General features: G+C 35.3%; 1 protein-coding gene across 6 annotated transcripts in view; it reads left to right on the top strand.

The window, feature by feature from the left end:
- The window catches only part of LOC106078739 (troponin T-like), a 28,762-nt gene extending 6,950 nt beyond the window's left edge, over window positions 1–21,812 (top strand). For 2 of the 6 annotated variants that reach the window (XM_056043649.1, XM_056043650.1), the window contains exons 3-16: window positions 673–690; window positions 4,410–4,445; window positions 5,518–5,547; window positions 7,406–7,442; window positions 9,219–9,335; window positions 10,126–10,212; window positions 10,643–10,780; window positions 11,554–11,565; window positions 15,135–15,240; window positions 16,198–16,310; window positions 16,669–16,751; window positions 16,847–16,883; window positions 19,932–20,126; window positions 20,490–21,812. In XM_056043649.1, the coding sequence (XP_055899624.1) occupies window positions 673–690; window positions 4,410–4,445; window positions 5,518–5,547; window positions 7,406–7,442; window positions 9,219–9,335; window positions 10,126–10,212; window positions 10,643–10,780; window positions 11,554–11,565; window positions 15,135–15,240; window positions 16,198–16,310; window positions 16,669–16,751; window positions 16,847–16,883; window positions 19,932–20,096 (979 nt within the window). In that variant the 3' untranslated portion in view covers window positions 20,097–20,126; window positions 20,490–21,812. The remainder of the gene's footprint in view (window positions 1–672; window positions 691–4,409; window positions 4,446–5,517; window positions 5,548–7,405; window positions 7,443–9,218; window positions 9,336–10,125; window positions 10,213–10,642; window positions 10,781–11,553; window positions 11,566–15,134; window positions 15,241–16,197; window positions 16,311–16,668; window positions 16,752–16,846; window positions 16,884–19,931; window positions 20,127–20,489) is intronic. The other 4 variants (XM_056043653.1, XM_056043655.1, XM_056043652.1 and 1 more) reach the window with 3 other exon arrangements.
- The last annotated feature ends 2,425 nt before the right edge of the window (window positions 21,813–24,237 follow it).

The following is a 24,237-nucleotide window of genomic DNA, read 5'->3' as shown; positions in this document are numbered from 1 at the left end:
CTTGATTAGCCACACCAGATTCTGCCCCGTCTCAAGATTAAGCCAAAACCAGTGACTCATTTGGGCGCATCCATTGCCTTTCGAGACAAAAGGAGCCATATATATATTTGATGGTACAGTGTGAGTATTTGATGATACAGAGTGTGAGTATTTGATGATACGGTGTGAGTATTTGATGATACAGTGTGAGTATTTGATGATACAGTGTGAGTATTTGATGATGGTATTGAATGTAACAATATGGATAATCAACAGAACATAACCTTTACGATTCTATGCAGGTTAATACGAAAAATGATTAGGCCAAACAATAAAATAAAATATATATTTAATTTACATTTAATGAACGTCAAGATGGTTGATTATTTTTCTGCAATTTCTGATAATCAAGTTGCTGGAAGCTTTTATCTTTCCTATATCCATATCATTAGAATAAGAGTTCTGTGTATCCCAAGCACGTAACATTGACCGGTGCGCCGCGTATGATACCAGTTACGAGTTACTCTGCTTTTATTCAACAAAAATCTAATTCCATTTTGGTTATCGTTTAAATATCTATGCTGTACCTTGTGATTTAGTTAACGAATACTGTTTGGGCAATTCAAAATTGTACAAAGAATTATTACACTACCAAAATATACGATTTTAATTTGTGTTTCTTTTTTTTTCCAGAGAGGCAGGAGGGGAAGAGTAAGTACACATTTTTATTTACACAAATCTATGTATAAACTTTTGACACATTTTTAGTGCGTAACAATATCCTCTCAGGCTAGTATTGAAGGTTCTCATTGTAAAGATTATTTACATTAATCTGCTCCATATTTACTAGTTTGGTTTTTAATTTCATTCTACAGTGCTAAGAAAGTACATACATATAATGACAGGGTTTTGAAAACACTTTAATCAATACTTCCGTACTCTATACCGGAGGCACCCAAAAAGCTTGCTGTATCTTCTATACCGCAGGCACCCAAAAAGCTTTGCTGTATACTCTATACCGCAGGCACCCAAAAAGCTTTACTGTATACTCTATATCGGAGGCACCCAAAAAGCTTTGCTGTATACTCTATACCGGAGGCACCCAAAAAGCTTGCTGTATACTCTATACCGGAGGCACCCAAAAAGCTTGCTGTATATTCTATACCGCAGGCACCCAAAAAGCTTTGCTGTATACTCTATACCGGAGGCACCCAAAAAGCTTTGCTGTATACTCTATACCGGAGGCACCCAAAAAGCTTGCTGTTTATGGGTTCGTCGTTATTTAATGAAAATCTCTTACTGTTAGGGGACCTTAGCGGAGATTGCATTCGGATGGATAATTTCATAGAAAAATTTTTAAACTCGATTTAGAAGTTAAGTTTTTTTAAAAACTCGAAAAAAAAAATCCAGAGTTTGGTATTATTTCTTTAGTTGAGATTTTCAAAAGAGACACTTTAAGGCATAGAAGAAGAATTTAAAATGGTAAAATATTCATACAACTGTCAAGGTAAGCCATGCTTAGCAATATATGCCTGCAGTTCAAGTCAAAATATGTCATATCTAGATATGGACGTTATGAAAATGTCTATGGTTGTGTATAATAACTCTGGATTCTAATGAGTACTTTGGGAAGCCTTGTCGAGGGGCTAAGTAGCTTGAACTTGGCTCGAGGTTCGACAGCGACTTGAGCAGAGTCGTGTTTACTGAACGCCTAAAGGCAACACAGAAAACCTTCTCCCATATATCCTAATTCCCCAAACTGGTCCACAAGTGAGATTGGACCATAGCGTTCTGAGGATGCTATAAGCATGAAAGTAGCGCTATATAAACCTTTTATTTCTTCTTATTATTATCTAATATTAACAAAAGGGAATGCTATATATTTACGCCAGTCATGTTAATGACTACAGTTAGTGTAGAATGAAGGTAGTAAATTACTCCCTGGACTTATCATGTGAGAATCCCTCTGAATCCTTTAAATGTAGTTCACATGGTTAAATATCATCGATACACATTTTCTAATTAGCATATATTATATTTTATAAACAGCACAATGTAACTGTGTTAGCATCATGTGCTAGATTTTGTAATTAACATTTATCAACTTACATAATCAAAAATACTAACATGATGTTATAATGAAGAATAACTTGGTTACAAAAACATTTATTTTATTTCTACATACATGAATATAGTTTGTACTGAAGCATGCGATAATACATTGTGTATGATATGAAAGCTTTCTTGACACGACATTACATATTTTATCATATTAAAAACTTGACGTTTGTAAGGGTTATATGTTAATGATATATTGAAAAAAAAAGGTGTAGACTTCTACTTTTATTCCATGTTGTCATTATTGAACTCTAACCCTTAGCATATCCTATACTCTTAAGCGAGCAATTCTTGTATGTATGTATGTATATATATTTATATTTATATATATATATAAATTTTATTTCGAAAACGGCTCTAACGATTTTCTTTAAAAGTTCACGGTATGTGCATAATAGTGAGAAAAAAATTCTAAACTCATTGGCCACATAGGGAAAACTCGAGGTCGACCGTTATATCGGTTTGAAAATGCCTCATTATCGAAAAATTAATTTTGGCTAGAATGTTTTATGAATGAAAATTTTCCATGACGTAAACGGGAAAAACGCTGCTTACGTCACTAGGCTTATCGCAGTACACTAAAATATTTCTTTGCAAACAAGAACAAGTTTTAAAGAACCATTAGACCTAATTAAACATTTGCGCACCATCTTACTGTAGATTGATTTATTATAAAACTATGAAAGAAAAGTAATGAAATTAAATGTGCCGATGTATGATTAGTTATTGTGTTTTAAGTGCTTAATAAATTGTTTACTCTTTAATTGCGTAGAGTGGTGTAGATACCTTTTACATTGTTGTTTATTTTGCTGGTGACCTCCAGCTTTCTCGTTCTGTGCTAGACTGCCTTTGGCATACGTTCGTCTGAGATTCGTCTCCCATACAGGATACTGCTCTGTCCAGCGTAACTGTCGGACTTAAAGAATTCCCTCTATACAAAGGACGCGGATACACATTTGGGACCAAAAGAAAATCTGCTGCCGAGGACAGACGCAGACGCTAAAAGAAAATCTTAATCGATCACCGCGGACAATGGTTATTCTTGCCCTGTATGTGGCAAAATATGTAGGTCACAGCTGCAATCCTCATTAATTTTCGGAATCGAAGACAAGCCTTATTATTATTATTATTTTGCTGGTGAATTATTACCATGTGTTCATGCTTCGGTGTCTACTGTCCTGTACCAAAACAAAGGAAATGGTCATAACACAGCTTCTCTGCCCTTTACTTGCTCACACTAAACATGATATCTAGCCAGCGGCCAGCGAGTTTGCGTACGCTGCAGCCTCTTTTGATTTAATTATAAACCTCGGTAAAAAGCTTGGAATTAGAGCGTGTTTACGGAAGGCCCAGGAGAGATCTGAATGGAGAGATCTGTAAAAGCAGGCCATATCCCTCCACGGGCTGTAGCACCACTGGGATGGATGGATGGATGACAAAAGCCGTTATGAACTTCTTATAGTCCCACAGTCAGGCTGGGCAGGGCACGTATCCCGTATGGGGGACGAGCATATTTTTCGGCGTAACAGAGGTGCCCCACGGAAACGTTTCTTTAGAAAACTAATGCAATGATTTAAGTCTATTAAGAAAAAATTTGCCATTTTACTTTGTCACAAAGTGCCTATTTTACCCTATAACGTAGAGATTTGCGTCACTTGATTTTCGTACTAAAGCCATAATGAATGTATACTAATTCCATAATTAAATGTCTGAACGTAACCATCTGAGAAGTAACACTGCAAAGACTTTCTTCCAAGCCAATAATAGTAGGCCTACAATAGTTATACGCAAAAGATGGATTGTAAAACTATAAGACGGATGTGAGCTGTGGTTGGTCTAGACTATAGGGGGACTTAAGAGACTTTATATTTAATCGCCATGTGCAATTACATTTAGAACTAACAGAACACTAAAGCAACTCTTCAGATTAGTAGTCTTTATCTGATCGTTCATTTTCGTAATTACAACAATAGCCCAATAGTTTTACGCGAAAGAAGCAATGTAAAACGTTAAGACGTGAGCTGTGGTTTTCTATAGGCCTACTGTTGGGGGGACTTTCTATTCAAATCGCCATGTACTATTACATTGAGAACTGACAGAACGAAAAAGCTACTCTTCGGATTGAGTCTTTACCCGATCGTTCATTTTCGTAATTACAACAATATTCCCAAAATGACTTCGGGTATATATCCTTCCTTCACAAATTATTCATCCGAGCGAGGCTCGGTCACCTGATATTAAACTCTAAACATCTTTTACTTGCTTTTGCTTATTTTTTTTATTTTGCTAATAACAAAGCTCTTTTTCTCTAGAGAAAAGACTGTAGCTGCAGAAGATGCAGGACAATCGTGAGTGGTGTTTGAGTCATGTAGTGGTAGAGATCACTTAGATCTAGATTCTAGATAGAATTTCCTACTACTTTGTCAATTTATTTGTCAAGTTATTTAAAGCATTTATTTTTGTAAAAGCCATAATAAAAAAAAAACTATCAATACAAATGGATATATCTTCCAACACAAACTAATGATGTATTTAAACGCCGGAGTAGGATTCAGTTACAGCACACGGACGTCCAACTAGAAGTATATTAAAACCTGATTGGATAATACAATGTCACATGGGGTACGCGTGAACGATACCAGATTAGTGTAAACAGGAAGTTGTATAAATTCTAGTTGCTTCTAGTTTCTATACAGAGACTAAATCAATGAAAGGGAGATTACCAAGATTAAAAAAAAATAAAAGTATGTATAATAATTTCAAAGTGATTCGACACTTTCTTTTTCCGTTTTAAATGTTGTTAAGAAGCTGGGATCTGCAAGCAAGAAAATAACTTCAATTAGATCAAGGGAAAAGAAGGTAGAAAATGTCAGAGTACGAATCTTGTTATCTGAAACATTTCGTCGAAAACCACAAGACTATTGACATTACCTTTTAGACTTCATTGACAGAAGAGCTTCCTACTCTAGATAGAGATACCTTCTTAAACTATGTCAACGCAATACAAATATTGTAGTGGCGACGTTATCTAATTGAACTGAAACCAACCTAAATATTGGCACTAGATATAACTGCTACATTTTCCGCAGTTAAAATTACTTATAGAGCTATTATAATTTTCTTGCAGACTGACAATCCTTTTAAATAAGTGTGGTTTCTTAAAATAAGTTTTACTTACAAGAAAGCTTTGTTATTTATGAATATTTTGCGTAAACAGATGTAGATATATAAGTAAAAGAGATTAAAATAAAAAGATTTCCTCATGAACTCATCAAATAAAGTATAACTTTCTGAAGATTAAGTTAACACTAAAAGTATGAAATATTAACTTATTTCCTTTTCTTTTATACTTTGTTTTTTTTTTCTGACTTTTTTTTGACTCCTTTCTACTTTCTTGTTCGCCATCTGTCCATCTTGAAGGTCAGAGAGCCAGGACACTGGAGCCTCAGTGTGAGTTGATGGCATGAGAAGGAAATAATCTTCATGTGTTTTAGAAATGTCATGTCCGGCACTTAGAAAAAGTGTGTGTGTTTGTGTGTGAACCATCACAAACCTTTGTATTTGATGACATGTTAGAAGTGTGGTAGTCACTCTTTTGTTGTTGTATGTAGCGAATGACACAAAGAAATATTTCCGTAGGTTACAAATGTAACACTGAGAGGAGAAATGCTTTCTGTTGAATAGCTTAAAGAACTTCAGTAAAGTGGTAGTTGAAAGGTGGTAATGCTATACAGTATAGGAATAGTTTCTCGAGCATTGTTCTGCATTATGTCCAAGCTACAATATTAAATTTTGGATGAAGTGCCAAAGAGGTAAAAGCCTTGGCGTCTGAATCAAGGCAGAAAAAGATCGAATCCTGATATTAACTGGGTACTCTGGGATCGTTGCTAGCCTCTGAGTACTCCCAGCCGTATTTGATACCCGAATTTTGTTGAAGAAGACAAAGACTGTTGACTGGTGTATTGGTCACATGACTACTATCAAAGTGGAACTGTTACTTAGACGGGTTAAGGTTACTATTTGAAGATCGTCAAGGTATAGAAGAAATAGTAATGGCGTTCTAGGAAAGAGCTTTATAAGAGATTTAAAAAAGAAATTCTTTGCAAATTAAGAATTTAAAAAAATCAGATATTTACAAAAATAGAACATTTGTTCAATATGTGAACCTTTTTATGTAGGAAAACTTATTAGAAGAATGGACAAATATACCTAAGCTCTATTTTAAACACGTCTTACTGTATTTTTAGATCCAGAACTGTATTGAAAAATATTGTATCATTGTATGTATGCACGCATGTTTTAGAGCCTAGAATGGCAATGAACTGTGTAGCATTTTTCTTTACTTAGACAGTTTTTGTTTGTTTGTATATGTCTGTAGCTATTTAGGAAAAAAGAGTAAACAATGTTTCATTTTCAATTTGTGTTTAAACCTCTGTTCTGTGGGTGTGGTGGTTTAGCGGTGAATAGCTGTGATTGTGAATCGAGCGGTATCGGTTTTGAATCCTGGGACTAGAATTTTAAATTATCCCAACTCTTACTCTACCTGCTATAAGTTTGCTAAATTAAAACCGTGGCGATGGTCACACAACACGCTCTCCAAGGTCTGAAATGAAAATTCACATTGCTGTCATTAGTCTTTTTGTAGAGAGCGAGCAATTTTTTTTAGCCCCTATTGTTAAAGCCATATAAAGAGTTTAGCTATGTTACTAGAATAAAAATGTTCTCCTGTGTCAAAAGGTTGAATAAAACTATCAACTACTTGTCTAGATTTCTATCTACTTTAGTATTTTAATCTTGTTGGATTTTACAAATGAAAAATGAAAGTGTTCTAAAACAACAACAATTTAGATCTAAATTCCACTTTCAAAATTTACCTAGTGCGAAAGTGAAATAAAAGAAAGAAAAAAACAAACATTGTTTGATGTTAAATACTTTACATTTTCATTGAATGTGCTGTTATAAAAGCATGTTTGTTGTCAATATATTTGTTATGAATGTTTTGAATAAGTGTTTGTTGTTTTTTTCAAATACTTTATCAACTTTTTAAGAACATTATTAGCATACTTTCTTGACTCATTTAAAGATACTATATTTAATTTCAACTTTTCCTTGCTTATTACTATAATGTTTAAATAGCGGCTGCAATAATATACTATATATACTTTAATAACTGCTTGAAGGATAACGCTTAATCAATAATAACATTTACAATAACGTTTTCCACTAATACAGTCTCACGAAAATAACAGGAATGAAGAAATAAGTAAAGAAATATATTCAAAACAGTTGTTATCTATTTCTTTTACAGGCCTGTAGATGCAAATGAAGCGAAAAGAGCTATGGAGGTAAGAGCTGGTTCTAGGATAAAATCTAACTCTTTAAGAAAAGCGAAAAGACCTGACCTATGTTTTATCACGTTGGCATCTGCAAAAGTGGAAGTTTTAATATCACTGCCAGGTATGGCAATCCGAACATTAAAAATAAAAATAAACTTCAAAGAATCCTAAATGCTGCTGGCAAAGTCATTGACCAAAAAAAACACCATTCGGGCAGCTGTTTGAGACAAAACATTCATAAAAAATGTAAAAAAAAATAAAAAATTCTAGAAATTAAAAAAATCACCCTTTGGGTAAGGTTTTTGTGATTTTACCATCACAAAAGAGATACAAGACACCGATAGCAAAGACAAACACAAACACTTTTTTGTTCCCCTGACAATCAAATCATTAAATAGAAACTATCTGATATAAACTTTTCGCATGTAAATTATGAGCGAATCTGGCATTTTGGTTTTCTATAATTATAATGATTCGTTTGGTGTAATGCACAAATTGTATATAACAAATTTCCTTATGGATGATAAGGATTATTATTATTATTATTATTACACAAGACCAGGCTACTATCCATACTTCACAGAGAGGGATAGACCTTGGGCCGCTCTCGGAATTAAAGATTGAGATTATAAACTCGCACCTAGTGATGTCAAGAGGAGGGCTAGAAACAGACTAACGTCTTACTTGCGAGAGAGGGAATGGGGTGGAGGCAAGAGTATATACAAGGAGTGAAATGTGACCAGAAGAGAGGTGTCACAGGTAATGACCAGTCCGAAGGAGATGACCGCCAGACGCATGACGCCAACGGCCAGTGCTCGGTGCTGGTTTCGTTTTCATTTATTTGACTTTGCCTGTGTCAAGCGGAGATGTGTCACCCAAATCACCCCTAACCCTAACCCAAATCACCCCTAACCCTAACCCAAATCACCCCTAACCCTAACCCAAATCACCCCTAACCCTAACCCAAATCACCCTTAACCCTAAACCAATTTCTCAAAATATTTTTTTTAAGAGTATTGGATATTGGACAAATTTAAATTTGCGTTAAATGTCTTTTGGAAAGAAATCGTAGAATGTCATCCAGTGCACTCAGCAGAACTCACATATAATTAAAGGGGTTGGGATAGCATGTCATTACCATTCAGGAATCTGACTGATCATATATTCATAAGATAAGCAAAACCTTTATTTTAAAAAAATCGTTAGACGGTGTTAGAATCCGCACTATACATACAATATTATAGTTGAGTGAGTTAAAATTGTTATAACAGCTACGTGCTTATGAAATTATCATCAAATTATATCTCGCGCCAAAACGTCCCATGCACCGAAAGGGCTTGAGCCAAAACGTCTCGCGCCAAAACTCCTCTTTCTTACCGCCTTTGCCTAAAGAAGTTGAGATCAACCTCTAGTGGATAGCTATTGGGAGGTGAAGGGAGACATAATGCACTTAGCTGTTGTCCATGTACTTGGTAAAGTTGGCTTGAGATATCTTTAGACAAAATAGCATGTTAATACAATAAAAGTTCAATAAGAATTAATGAAGATCAAATTCAGTGTTTCCACAGCCAAAAAAATATAATGACTTTTTCACCCAATACCACTAGCTTAGATTGCTTTAAAAGCGCTTATGTGATAGATCAACTTTGTTAATTAATTGTCTTGGAGTTTTCCCTGTAATAACGATGAAACAGCCAAAGAGAGATAACGGCGTCTCTAATGTGGCTGAACAATGCCTACAATTTTATAAGTTGACTATGTTGACATCCTGTTTGAAATCCCCAGGAGGCTAAAAAAGCCCGTCAGGAGAAGCAAGCCGCTGAGCTGGCTGAGTACGAGGAAATGAGGAAATCAGAGAAGGTCAAAGAGGAAGAGGAGATACGATCTCTGAGGGAGAAAAGAGTAAGTAGAACAAAAAATGTCTGTTTTCACACCAGATAGAAGCAGGACAGAGCTCAGGCATAAATTCACGCCCATTAAAACTTATTATAAGCTTCTAAACGTAAACTTCTGAATATATCCTTTTATACCTGAGGGTCCCCGGGCATGCTACCCTGCCTCATAGTGGCGCCCCGGTGGAAACGATTGTAGAAGAAAACGATTAGGCTAAAGGTCAGCAAAACAAGACTCCCGTGGGCGTGCCTAAGGAGGTGCGAGAGCATCCTCATTGCACTGTGCGGAGTTGTAAAAAAGCTCCCACAACCTTGTCACAATCCAGGCGCCGTTCCTCAAGGGGCAGTTACATAAATGGCGTGTCCTGCACGGTTAGCCTGGTATAGAAAAGGAAAATGGCAGGGGTCCCTGTGCATGTGGTTTATGGCCGTGAGTCTGACACCCGCCAGACAGAATAGTGTACACTATTTTCATTCAGGCCGGTGAAAGGGAGCTCTTTTTCACTTTTGCTGGCATGGAGTTCCAAGAGCCGAAGGCTCAACTCTACCTGACAGTTTCAAGAAGAAGAATACCTAAGGGTACGTTCAATTTCATCACCTGTCCTCCATTAGGCGCACTTGTATGGGATAAATCAAGCAAATGTATACCAGTCTTTATTTACCTGTTCATCCACAGCATATTTTGAATATGATTAATAAAAAAATCAATCTATGTATCCTGATGCATGAAACTACTTTATACATGCATTTGATTAGGCAAATATGTATTAATTGTAATTCCGTTTGTCTTTGATGCACAGATCCAGCGACAAAAGGAACGAGTGGAGGAAGAGAAACGGTTGACTGAGCTCAGAGCTCAAGAAGACGCCAGAAGGAAGGCTGAGGAGGTAATTATTTTTGGTCACATCTCATAAAGATACATTTCTTTTATTTTGTTTTTTTACAAAACAGAAACATTTATTTGTGTGCGGTGTCGTTCGTTAAAGTCAGAACTGCAGATGTTTAATGACCCCCCAATAAAAGCATGTAAAAAATAAAGTACGAAAAGTACATACTAAAAAACAAATAATCAAGCCAATTTAAATTTGATCTAAAAATGTCGTCCCATGTGGTCAGTCTGATATCTAGGGTCAATAATTGAGTTAGCTTATCTCACGTAGAGGACGAAGAGCACGAATCACAATCAATACAATCGTCATCTAGATGAAAACATTGTAGACCATATCACACCCTCCCTGGTCATTTGTACAAAACAACCAAAAAAAAAACGTAGAAATAATTTTTTTTATTTTTTGTTTTCGTTTCGTCGATTTTAAGGAAGAGAGAAGGAGGAAGAAACAGGAGGAAGAGAACAAGGTCAAGGATGAACGCGAGAGGAAGAAGAGAGAAGCTGAGGAGAGGTTGAAACCCAAGGGACGCAACTTCAAAATTTCAAAGAAGAGCGACTCTGAAAAGGTGCTTTAGTTTGCTAGCATGACTTGTTCATCTTAGGAATAGACCCACCAAAGGACAAAAGCTAGCCTATCGATATTATACACTTAGATTAAACTGCACTTAATAGATAGAGGAGACATACAACAAAATTAAAATACGTCTCATAGACTAAGATCTAGTAAATAGGGCGGGGGGGGGGGGGAACTATAAAATGAGTTAATCCTACATTATACCACAGGGAATTTAATGATATCGAAAATAGTTCAATATTACATATCCATGTAAAAAATTTAAAAAGGCAGATTTTTTAAATAGAAGACAAATACAAAGTACAAAAATATGATGGCGTATAACTTTGTATTCCTGAAAATACGTTTGGGCAACGAGGCCTTCATCATAAAAAACAAACAAACGAAAAAGACAAAAAATTAATACAAAATAATTTATAGTTCGAACGTAACTGACTGATTTTGTTATTGGTTGTTGAGGCAGAAAAGAAATGAATATTTGCTAGTGTGATAATGTTTTCACAACCCTATCATGTGTCAATAGTTTTCTTCATTGATTGTTGCTGATCACGTCCCCATGGAGACAGCGTCATCTGCTTTTAATTAGGTCCAACAGGATTTCTGATACATATATCAATGCTTGTAAAGATGACCCTCCCTGTATTTAATATGTGAATAGGATTTATTACCGCGCGATCTCACCCATATTTGCAAATAATTATGTATATATAAACTACAATGACTATTTGATAACTAATAATTCAACTAATGATTGTCTCTCTCTAGGGCGGACCCGAGGTAAATACTGCTGGTCTTACAGTTGCTTGTTTCATACCATGTCTGAATCGTTTATTTATTGGACTGATTATCATTTGAATCCTTATCAATTATTGATTGAATGATCTCATTATTTATTTATTTTTAAATTAACAATTTGTATGCACATCCAAATGTTTCTGGACAATATACCTTTTCAGTTCTTTTTTTTTCAAAAATTTTTTTTAAAGGAAGAAAATGTCTGCAGTCTATTAGTATAGTTAAGATCTATATTTTTATATTATTATTTATAATAATCCGCTTTAAACATACTGCATAGCTATTAAATATGTTTCCCAATAACTATAGATCAATTCAAAATAATATTAAGCAACTTTGATCGAATTTTCAGGATTGTGACTTAAGAAATGAAAAAAAATCTATCTCATGACAGTTATTTTATTTTAAATTCGTCTGTCCAGGAAACACTCAATTAATTACACTTATAATTTAAATGTTTATTTTATATAAGGAAATAGCAACGATCTAATTATTTTGTTTCTTAATTTGAATTTTATTATCAATATTTTGTTAAAGAAAAATACGGTATGAACTGTTTTGGGGTCTAAAATTAAAGCGTCCTTTAGTGACATTTCTTTAAAATTTGTCATGACTAAAAAAAACCAACATAAACATAATGCTCTGTGTACATGACGATTGTCTTTCAATCTCCATCTAGTCACTGTATAGAAATCATGAAATTAAATACGAACCTCAATGTTGACTACAGGCTATTGTTAGAAGTCTTAAATCGATCACTCTTTGTTGTTTTTTTTTAGAATCTCACAGAATAGCAATGTTTAAAGTTTTATAATCTATATGGATTTTTTTTTACTGTAGAGTAGTAGACTAGCTTTTTTTTCCCTTGTAATACGAATCTCTTACAGTCATAAAACATTATTATGTAGTTAAAATCTTCTACAATACCTGTCAAGTAGGATGTGTGGCTACCTATCATGGGGGCTCAAGGCTCAATACCTGACTAGCGGGGTTGTGTTTTAGGAGCACCTAAAGGCAGCACAAAAAAACGTTACCAATCAAGGGGGCTCGAGGTTCAATACCTGACTCGAGCAGAGATATGTTTAAGGAACTGCCAAAAGGCAGCACACAAAGAAAAACTATCCCCCCCCCACACACACACACACACTTTACTGATAAGCTTGAACCATAGCGCACTGAGAAAAGAACATTTAGTGTCTGAATGCAAAGTTTGTTTAAATGATCATTAAAAGACTTTATAGCATTTATTTCGTATGTTTCCTAACGCTGTCTTGACCTATTTTAATGTTTCCAGAATCATGCTGTATTTAAATGTTTCCAAGATTGTATACAATGTTATAATTATTTTCTGGTTTATTTCCCTTTCCTCTCTTTAACCCTATGACAAAACATTTATTGATCATTACTTCCCTTTGGTCGAATTCTTATCGACTTAAAGTCTGAGCATCCCCTTTTTTTTTTTTTTCTCAACTTTAACCCCACTTTTGGTAACATTCTTTGCATGTTGGCATGAGACGACTATCAAATATAATTTCATAAACTTATACATTCATATCTTCAGTTTGCATGGAACGTAAGTCTTACTAAACGTGACATATATTCATACATACATTTAACTATAACCAGCATGACATCTGGAAGACAGGATAATATTTTTTGTTTGATTCTCATTGGTTTGCTATAGCTTACAGTAGAATAGCTAGTGATAAATCTATCTGTATTTATGTTTGTTTTAATAATGTAATACATTTTACAAAGCTATGGCGGTAATATGAATTTGATAATTAATAAAGTAAAATGGATAACCAAATAATTGACTAAGTATAATTTTGTTTCAATATCTGCTAAATTGCTTTCTTTTTTAATATAGTTTAGTAATTAATAGAAACATAATTTGCAATTCTTTTTTTTTTAGCTTGCTTTTAAAAAAAAAAAGAATATTGTTGAGTTTGAGAAATATTATGCTTTAATACTGACTTTCTTTTCTACAATTTAAGCACCAGCACCAGTTAGTACAAATTTCTTGTAGCAGTTGTCAGACTTTCTCTGTACACATTTTGAAGAATTTCTTGCAACTGGTTTCGGCATTTCAATTGTATTTAGATACCACCAGTCTAGATCTTCCAAGTATCTTTTGTAGACGTAATTCTGAATTCTTTCTCTCTCTCTCTCTCTCTCTGTAACTTTCTGGCTGTCGTTCTTTCACTCTCTCTCTCTCTTTCACTCTTTCTTTCACACACTCTCTCTCTCTCTCTCTCAGCCGACATAAAAAAAAGTGTCTAATATTTCATCTGCTGAACTACTCTGCACCTAGTCAGTCGTTTTAAGCAGATTTGGAAATAAACCAAAAGTAGAGCAAACAGATCAAAATACATCTGCTATCATAAGACACAAATACATTCATAACAACACATGCAATCATAAAACACAAGTACAGAAATAAGAAAAGAAAATATATATACAATCATTAAATAGATATACTAATCATAAAAAAATTATAGAATCATAAAACACATATACAAACATATAAAACATGAATTCAGAAGCAGTCTTAGACTGCTTTTAAGAGAAGGCACATCAGGACAGTTGGAGGCGCGGTGGCTGGGTGCTAAAGTCGGGATCCCTGGCTCGAAACCTTGTGAAGACTAGGATTTTAATTTTCGAATCCTTAGGGCGCCTCTGAGTCCACACAGCTGTAATGGGTACCTGACATTAGTTGATAAAAAGTAAAGACAGTTGGTCGTTGTGCTGGTCACATGACATCCTAGTTAACTGCGGGCCACAAAAACAGATGACGTTTACATCATCTGCCGTGTCTTTACATCAGGACAGTTAGCTTTAAACATACTCTGCATTACATTGAAGATAATCCTCTAGTCTTCTTGAACACTTCGCTGCCCAATTTTTGCTGCTTTTCTTAACGCTCTACACATACACTCTGTTCCTTTAGTCACATCTTTATATTTCTCAACTCTCTTTACTTGGTTACTCATTGTTGACTTACACCGAGACCATTCATTACGGCAGGCCTCAACACTGTCCTCCAACGTCACAGCCTATGTGAGGTTTAGACCAATAGCTCGTTGCTACGTCACATTTATGTACGGCGTGGCACCAGGTGTTGGTCTAAACTGCCTACAGGCTGTGACGTTTCAGGTCAGTGTTCAGGCCTTCTATACCGATGGGTCTGGCTGACACAGTGTTTTATTCTTTTGTTTCGTTTATCATTTTAGTGTCTTTTTGTTTTTCTTTGCGCTTCTAACAGATCTAACTCTGTAAGATTTTTAGTTTGTTTTTTTAAGCTAATTCTTCAGCAGTCTTGGAGCTCTCTGTGTGTCATTGTTCTCTTTTTTTCTTTTCTTGGTCTCTGGTGATAGATTACTCTTCACTCTTGTTGTCTTTACTTCTTTGTGACCTGTGTGATGATAGCTGCTCCTCCATTATGTAATAGGTGATCGTTTGATGTAAGCAAATTTTAATGGTGCTTGTTGAGCACATCTAAAATTATCTTAAGAGCATATCTTTAAAGATCATTTTTTTCATGACCACAGCTGGACACGATCATGACCAAGGAAGAGTTACAAAAATCCAAGGAGCAATTGGAGGAAGAGAAACGGGCTATTCTTGCTCAGCGCATCCAACCACTGGTCATCGATGGTGAGTGATAGTTCCTTTATTTCTTATATATGTTTCCTTTAGGTGGCCTTCTTCAGTTGTGAAAGCCTTTCTTATGCTTGGGCATATCCACAAGGCAAGAGAGGTTTGGATTCAGAGATTCTTCTAGTTGGGTAGCCAGCCAAAGCTAGGGAGTCTCCTTTTCGCGAAGCGTACTGATTTAGGCGCCCCTTCTTCTGTTGTTGATAACTATTCCGACGTAACAAATATCTTAGTTACACATAAAGGTCAGAAGTAGGTTGTCAGAAGCTGAGACATATGCCATTGGGAGCATCTCATAGACAAATGCTGCTGACGTCCATTACTACTTCCGGCAATAGCAGCCTTTGTTTCCTTTAGTACTTGATTACACAATCGTTTTTGGGCTGTAGCTCCAGACAACTAGTCCAACTTGAACACACTTTTCTAAAAAAGAAAAAGGAACTTATTTATCTTATCTTATAGACGTTACTTCAAACAAGAAGATATTTACGTCCAACGCATTTCTTGTGTCATTGCTAATCAGTTACTTAAACTCTGCTGAGTCATTGGTTTTCCTGGCTGATTCAGGAAACCCATTCCATTCTTTAATGGCATTTGGAAGAAAGAGTACTTGTACGAATTTGTTCTAGCGTATGGAATAAGAAATGTGTTTCTAACTTCGTTTCTTACTGAGTATTAAATTAGGTTTTGTTTTTCTATTAGTAAATTATAGTTCTGTTGTTGTTGTTTTTTTACAATATATATAACTATCAATGCTAACATATACACATGTAGAAACACAAATGAAATAATAAGATGTCTAACAATTAAACAAAATACCTCAACTCTCTTTCTATCTACAATTAACATATCCTATTTTGTCTCCGTCTTTGATGTCTGTCTCTGTCTGTCTCTGTCTGTCTTACTCGTGGTTACATTAGAATGATCTCTTCAGCCAATATACATTTTCTCTACCAGGTCTGGCCTCTGATAAGCTGATAGAAAAAGCCAAAGAGCTCAATGACCACATCAAGCGTCTGGAGGGAGACAAGTACGACCTGGAGCAACGCTTCAAGAGACAGCAGTACGACGTGAGTCCCCTCGCAACATAATGTTTGACATAACTGGTTTCAATATTCACTTTAGCTGCAAGTTGGAATGTGAGAATCAACGAATAAATGTTTTTACTTTAGTGATGCCCCATTTATTGGTCTTCCACTGAAATGTACCTAGAGAGGGTACGCTGGTGATTTGTTTTGTGTGTGTGTAAAGAAATAGCATATCATCACCACCATCATTTATTTCAATTAGAGTGAGGTTCCAATCCTCTGTTGCAAAAGCCGTGGGCAGAAACCCTGCTCTTATGTGTAGTGGACGTAGGTCACCATACGAGAGAGCGCAAAAACCACTGCTATATACTAACAAATATTATTTTTTTCTTGACAACAGATGATCGAGCTGGCTGAGCGTGCCAGGCAAATGAACAAGGGAAAAGCCAAGCGTGGCGTCACCACAGTCCAGGTGGATGAATCGTAAGTCTTTTGTTTTCTTCATTATTGAGAAACAGAAAGTCATTGACCTAGATTTGTTAGTCATTTAAGTCATATTTTTTGTCCATTCCAAATAGATTTGACCGTTTGGCCGATAAGTTTACCAGTGCTCCCGTAAGTAGTTTTCTCTCCATTGTGTGTATACTCTGTGTGATAGATGTATTATTCAAAGTAGTGCTAGCATAATAGTTCTCGTCATTTTTTAAACCAATAAAACACAATCACTATTCTATGAAGTTGATTTCCAAAACAACTTTTAATATGCCAAGATGTGTAAAGATTTGAGGTTCACCAAAAGCTTGAAACATAAAATTACTAAAGAAGGTTCGAAAAACTGAGATGTGAGGCAGAGAAGTAAAAACCACTTGGCTACGGCTTGGCCACCTAAAAAGAAGGATTGAGTTCGAATACCGACTCAAGCTGAGTAGTGTTGGCTGAGCCCTAAAGGCAGCGCGGATACCTTCTTCCAGATACATCCTCCTCCAAGTGGTTCCAAACAGTTTGTGCCAAAGTGCACTGAGCATGCAATAAGCATGAATAATTAAAAACAAAACATTTTTTTTCAATGTTAACTTTAAATTTTCTTTACATTTATTACCGTGTTTGCATATTTCACAATGTTTTTATACCATCTTGTCGACTTATGTAGATTTTCTTTTATAAGATAGGCCGTAGCATATTTCACAATGTTCCTCTACCATCTTGTCGACTTATGTAGATTTTCTTTTATAAGATAGGCCGTAGCATATTTCACAATGTTCCTATACCATCTTGTCGACTTATGTAGATGTTCTTGTATAAGATAGGCCGTAGCATATTTCACAATGTTCCTATACCATCTTGTCGACTTATGTAGATTTTCTTATATAAGATAGGCCGTAGCATATTTCACAATGTTCCTATACCATCTTGTCGACTTATGTAGATGTTCTTGTATAAGATAGGCCGTAGCATATTTCACAATGTTCCTATACCATCTTGTCGACGTATGTAGATGTTCTTGTATAAGATAGGCCGTAGCATATTTCACAATGTTCCTATACCATCTTGTCGACTTATGTAGATGTTCTTATATAAGATAGGCCGTAGCATATTTCACAATGTTCCTATACCATCTTGTCGACTTATGTAGATGTTCTTATATAAGATAGGCCGTAGCATATTTCACAATGTTCCTATACCATCTTGTCGACTTATGTAGATGTTCTTATATAAGATAGGCCGTAGCATATTTCACAATGTTCCTATACCATCTTGTCGACTTATGTAGATGTTCTTGTATAAGATAGGCCGTAGCATATTTCACAATGTTCCTATACCATCTTGTCGACTTATGTAGATTTTCTTATATAAGATAGGCCGTAGCATATTTCACAATGTTCCTCTACCATCTTGTCGACTTATGTAGATGTTCTTGTATAAGATAGGCCGTAGCATATTTCACAGTGTTCCTATACCATCTTGTCGACTTATGTAGATGTTCTTATATAAGATAGGCCGTAGCATATTTCACAGTGTTCCTATACCATCTTGTCGACTTATGTAGATGTTCTTGTATAAGATAGGCCGTAGCATATTTCACAATGTTCCTATACCATCTTGTCGACTTATGTAGATGTTCTTGTATAAGATAGGCCGTAGCATATTTCACAATGTTCCTATACCATCTTGTCGACTTATGTAGATTTTCTTATATAAGATAGGCCGTAGCATATTTCACAATGTTCCTATACCATCTTGTCGACTTATGTAGATGTTCTTGTATAAGATAGGCCGTAGCATATTTCACAATGTTCCTCTACCATCTTGTCGACTTATGTAGATGTTCTTGTATAAGATAGGCCGTAGCATATTTCACAATGTTCCTATACCATCTTGTCGACTTATGTAGATGTTCTTGTATAAGATAGGTTGTAGCATATTTCACAATGTTCCTATACCATCTTGTCGACTTATGTAGATGTTCTTGTATAAGATAGGCCGTAGCATATTTCACAATGTTCCTATACCATCTTGTCGACTTATGTAGATGTTCTTGTATAAGATAGGCCGTAGCATATTTCACAATGTTCCTATACCATCTTGTCGACTTATGTAGATGTTCTTGTATAAGATAGGCCGTAGCATATTTCACAATGTTCCTATACCATCTTGTCGACTTATGTAGATGTTCTTGTATAAGATAGGCCGTAGCATATTTCACAATGTTCCTCTACCATCTTGTCGACTTATGTAGATGTTCTTGTATAAGATAGGCCGTAGCATATTTCACAATGTTCCTATACCATCTTGTCGACTTATGTAGATGTTCTTGTATAAGATAGGCCGTAGCATATTTCACAATGTTCCTCTACCATCTTGTCGACTTATGTAGATGTTCTTGTATAAGATAGGCCGTAGCATATTTCACAATGTTCCTCTACCATCTTGTCGACTTATGTAGATGTTCTTGTATAAGATAGGCCGTAGCATATTTCACAATGTTCCTCTACCATCTTGTCGACTTATGTAGATGTTCTTGTATAAGATAGGCCGTAGCATATTTCACAATGTTCCTCTACCATCTTGTCGACTTATGTAGATGTTCTTGTATAAGATAGGCCGTAGCATATTTCACAATGTTCCTCTACCATCTTGTCGACTTATGTAGATGTTCTTGTATAAGATAGGCCGAGGCATATTTCACAATGTTCCTATACCATCTTGTCGACTTATGTAGATGTTCTTGTATAAGATAGGCCGTAGCATATTTCACAATGTTCCTCTACCATCTTGTCGACTTATGTAGATGTTCTTGTATAAGATAGGCCGAGGCATATTTCACAATGTTCCTATACCATCTTGTCGACTTATGTAGATGTTCTTGTATAAGATAGGCCGTAGCATTCTATTGCTCGACTTCAGCTACCGAACTTTGAAGACATCACATGTAATATGTACATCTCATACTCTTTAGTACTTCAACTTTATGGATAAGGAAATCAACTTATAGCAAATATTTATTTATTTATTATATATTTATTATATTTCCGTGTTAACACCTTTCTCTTGCCTCGTTATATATTAAAATATCTGTATGGAAACACTTGCCATTTAATGCTATTTTAGAAATATTTAAAGTGACCACAAAAGATCAAATAATTCAATTCTGTATTTCAACAGCCTAAGATTCAACTCTGCAGTAAGTACGAAAGACACACTGACCACCGATCTTACAAGGAGAGGATGGTGCTTTTCGAGGACCTTGCCAAGGAGCCCCCACCCCCTGAACTCATTAGAGTGAGCAAGACCGTATCACAATCCCCAGGAGCAGAGACTGCAGAGTAGACGTTCGAATCTTGTCCTTAATGTCATTAGGTGAGTTAGGCTTCCCTGGAGTGCACTTGTCTGCAGAACTAGAGCTTCTGTTTGATTTTAAGATTGTAGTAAGAACTCTTTTAGGTTAATTAAGGAAAAGCAAAGGCACGTTTTTTTTTTCTCACACTTCCCATTTGGAAGTATCCATAGTCGATAACAATTAATGAATCAATCCTAATAGTAACCAGTTAGTTAATCATTTAGTACTAATTAATTAATTTTGTTTTATATAATTAAGGGAGCTAAACCCTGTAATTTTCAGATACACGGTAGAAGTAGCTGTTAATTCCCCTTCGATAAGATTTGGTTTTAAAAACTATTCTTTGTTCTATTGATAGTTTTTTTTAATTTATTTATTTTCAGGGTGGATTGATTTTGATTTTTTTTTCTTGACATCGGACAAAATTTTGTGTTAGAACTCTCAAAACTTTAAGATCTGGACTAGAAGAACACTAAATAGACTTTGAATCAAACACCAAACTCTCAGAGAACATCCATGACTTGGAAAGCCAAAGCAGGATTCCTTCCGCAGAAAAAATTACCAAAGGAAAACTTTGTACTCATCACATCCCAACTTGAAATCTTGCGCGATGAAAAATGTACATACTATTGTCATGCTTCTTAATTCTTAAGTGAATGTATCGGGTCTAGCTTGTATCCACATTTTGATACCCAACTCTGATGATATATTCAATGCATATCAACATATAAAGAGTCATGAATGTAATAAATACATTTTATAAAAACTAATTAGGTATTAAATTTTGTAGGAATTATTACTCAATGACGTGATACTTTTTGTTGAATGTATCATTTATGATGTAACCCTTGTAAGAACCTGCAATGTTCACATTTAAAAAAAAACAATATTCAACAGTTAAAAACAAGGAAATATTTGTTTCGTTTTTTTGTGTAAATATGCAAACATTTAATTTCCTTTGATTTTTAACCTGTCACTTATCTACATTTTTTTTTTGCCCTTTCCTAGAGCTGTACGTGTTTTTGTTGTTTCTTTAGAGGAGAGCTCGTGGACTAGACTTATGTGCAATATGGGACAGCGTAGCGGTCACTTTTTCAGTGTATTTCAATCGACTAGTGGTCTCTGCTGATTCACAACTGAATCTTTTAAGTTGATTTTTGAGAGTTATTACAACGGCGTCGCCTGGCAACTTTATTACCTCTCTTTCCTCAATAACATCTTACATAATTTTGATTCATATGCCAACTCCGAGATAACACCACCTTTAAAGGAAAACAACTGCAGCCAATCTAGCCACGTTACCACCTCAGATGAACAAAGTTGTCAAGCTTCACCTAAAAATAACACTCAAGGATTTCAGCTTTCACACATGGATTTGTGTAGAATTTTGGGATCATGCATTGCTATTATGCTGAAGACACGAAGCAATCAATGTCACTGATGACATGCTGTGAAGCCTCATAAGGATGACATTAATGAGGCTTCTAAGATCAAATCGAAATATTACTGAATTGTTGGCCTACTACGTTACGTCATGTAATTTATATATTTGTTACATTCTTTTTGTGGTATTTTATTTGTCTGAATGACCTGAATGACCCAACTGTTCAGAGAAACATTAAGTAGATCTTTATATTTTGTAGTGGATTTCAGAATTAAACTTTGCGAAACATTAAAGTATCTTCTCTGAGGAAAATATAACAACAGACTTGTGTTTTGTTATTTTTGGCATGTTTCATTTTGTATGTTGCTGACTGAAAGTTTAAACTGTGTTATGTTTGTAGTTATTTGTTGAAAGGTTTTTGTCTGTAGTTATTTGTATAATAACAACGGGAATAAATTAGTATTTTTAAGTTGGCATATTTTTAAATGTGAATATTGGTGACTTTGTATGTCTGAAAATTAGTGTTTGTATTCATATGTTCAGGACTAAGTGTTTTTATTTGTATAATTGTGACAAAGTGTTTCTATTTGTATGTTTGTGATGGAGTGTTTCTATTTGTATGTTTGTGATGGAGTGTTTATTTTATGTTTGTGACTAAGTGTTTCTATTTGAATATTTGTGATGGAGTCTTTCTATTTGTATGTTCGTGGTGGAGTGTTTATATTATGTTTGTGATTGAGTGTTTCTATTTGTATGTTCGTGGTGGAGTGTTTATATTATGTTTGTGATGGAGTGTTTCTATTTGAATATTTGTGATGGAGTGTTTATTTTATGTTTGTGACAAAGTGTTTGTATTTGTATGTTTGTGATAAAGTGTTTGTATTTGTATGTTTGTGGTGGAGTGTTTGTATTTGTATGTTTGTGACAAAGTGTTTGTATTTGTATGTTTGTGACAAAGTGTTTGTATTTGTATGTTTGTGATGGAGTGTTTGTATTTGTATGTTTGTGATGGAGTGTTTGTATTTGTATGTTTGTGATGGAGTGTTTCTATTTGTATGTTGGTGGCTATGTGTGTGCAGAACTTTTTCCCCTCCATTAACCTATGAATTCTTTTAATCCTACAAAAAGCCAGGGGGGTCGTCAATGAGATGGTCTCCCTCAGCCCTCTGTTTATAAAATACACCTAAAGTACAAGTCTCCAATAGTCTCTGACACCACGTCGAGCGCATGATTTGGTCGTGAGGCTGTTCTAATGACACCGTGACATGCATGTTAGTAAGAAGGTTAAAATCAAGATTGTGTTTTATACATCTGTTGCATGATGAACTAGAAACCACCTGGAAAGGGGGGGGGTTTAAACTCAAAACCCTCATTGACTACGCTGATACATTTCGGTGATTGTAGTCTACTTTAGTTAAATATTCAAGGGAATGGGGGCGTTAACCTCAAAGATTTCAGAAGGGGGGTTTTCAACTCAAAACAATCTAATTGGGGAATCGTTAAACTCAAAGCCACTATTGGCTACGCTCAAAAGAATTTGGTGACTTTCTTTCTTTCTTTTTGTTGTTGTCTTTTTATCTCAAAACTTAAAACCCACCATGGTTGCGTTGGAGCAAGTGATGGTTTAACATTTAAATCTCACCTGTAATAAACAAAATTAAAGCAAAAAAAAAAGAAAAAAACCTTTCCCACCTGATGATGGGATGTTATTTTCATGTGTGTGTGTGTGTGAGGGGGGGGGTTAATACCGAGCCCCCATGCCCTCCATTGCAACGCCCATGCTCTGCCTAGCTTAACTATCGAACTCTAAACATTTTACTACAACACTGACTAGGACAGAATGCATCCTTGCAACACTTCTATGGATATATAGAGGAGTGTAAGATAAGGCTAATTGTTCGTAGATCTATAAAATTCTTTCACCTATTAAGCTAGAACAGTTGTCTTCAATGGGGGGCGATATGCGGGGGGGGGGGCGGTAGGGGCGATTGATGATTTATCTTAGATTAGATTAGATTTATCTTTCGAAAAGAGAGTTGAACTTATGGTATGTTAATATATGTACAATAACCTCTATATGAGACTCATATATCGGCCGTGTGGCATTTACGTTAAAGGTCGGCTGTTAGATTCAAACGTATAGGTTTCAGATAGCTCAAAGATATATATAAATATTATTTTTTTAATAATAATAAATCACTTAGCTTCCGAACCAGAGGCACCGGGTTCGAATCCTGGTGAAAACTGTGATGTTTAAAGTCGGGATCCTTGGGTGCCTCTGTGTGCACCCAGCTTTAGTGCCTGACATTAACTGGGGGAAAATGAAGGCGGTTGGTCGCTGTGCCTGCAACATGACACCCTCGTTCACCGTGGGCCACAGAAACAGATGACTTTTACATCATCTGCCCTATAGAGATCGAAAGGTCAAAGGGGAACTTTTTATTTTTTTAATTCTCTAAATATTGGAGAAAATTTCTTTGAAGTTTTTATTTCAAACATATTATATAAGGCGATTAACATCTTTAATGAAATCGAATAAATTTGGGTTTAAGTTTTGTAATTGTTTCGACTAATTAATGATGTAGTACGTCGTTATTCTCACCCACTCACTGGACTATTTCCCTATTATTTCTTTGTATTACTTTTTAAACTTTCTTAAATCAGAGAGAAAACTAAATCTTTATAGTCATTCACGTAAATCTAAAATCCATATAGCTATTTAGAGTAATAATTATATTATTTTCTTA

This window comes from Biomphalaria glabrata, chromosome 10 (genome assembly GCF_947242115.1).
Source record: "Biomphalaria glabrata chromosome 10, xgBioGlab47.1, whole genome shotgun sequence".
Lineage (NCBI taxonomy): Eukaryota > Metazoa > Mollusca > Gastropoda > Planorbidae > Biomphalaria > Biomphalaria glabrata.
This window is presented reverse-complemented; position numbering and strand designations above follow the sequence as displayed.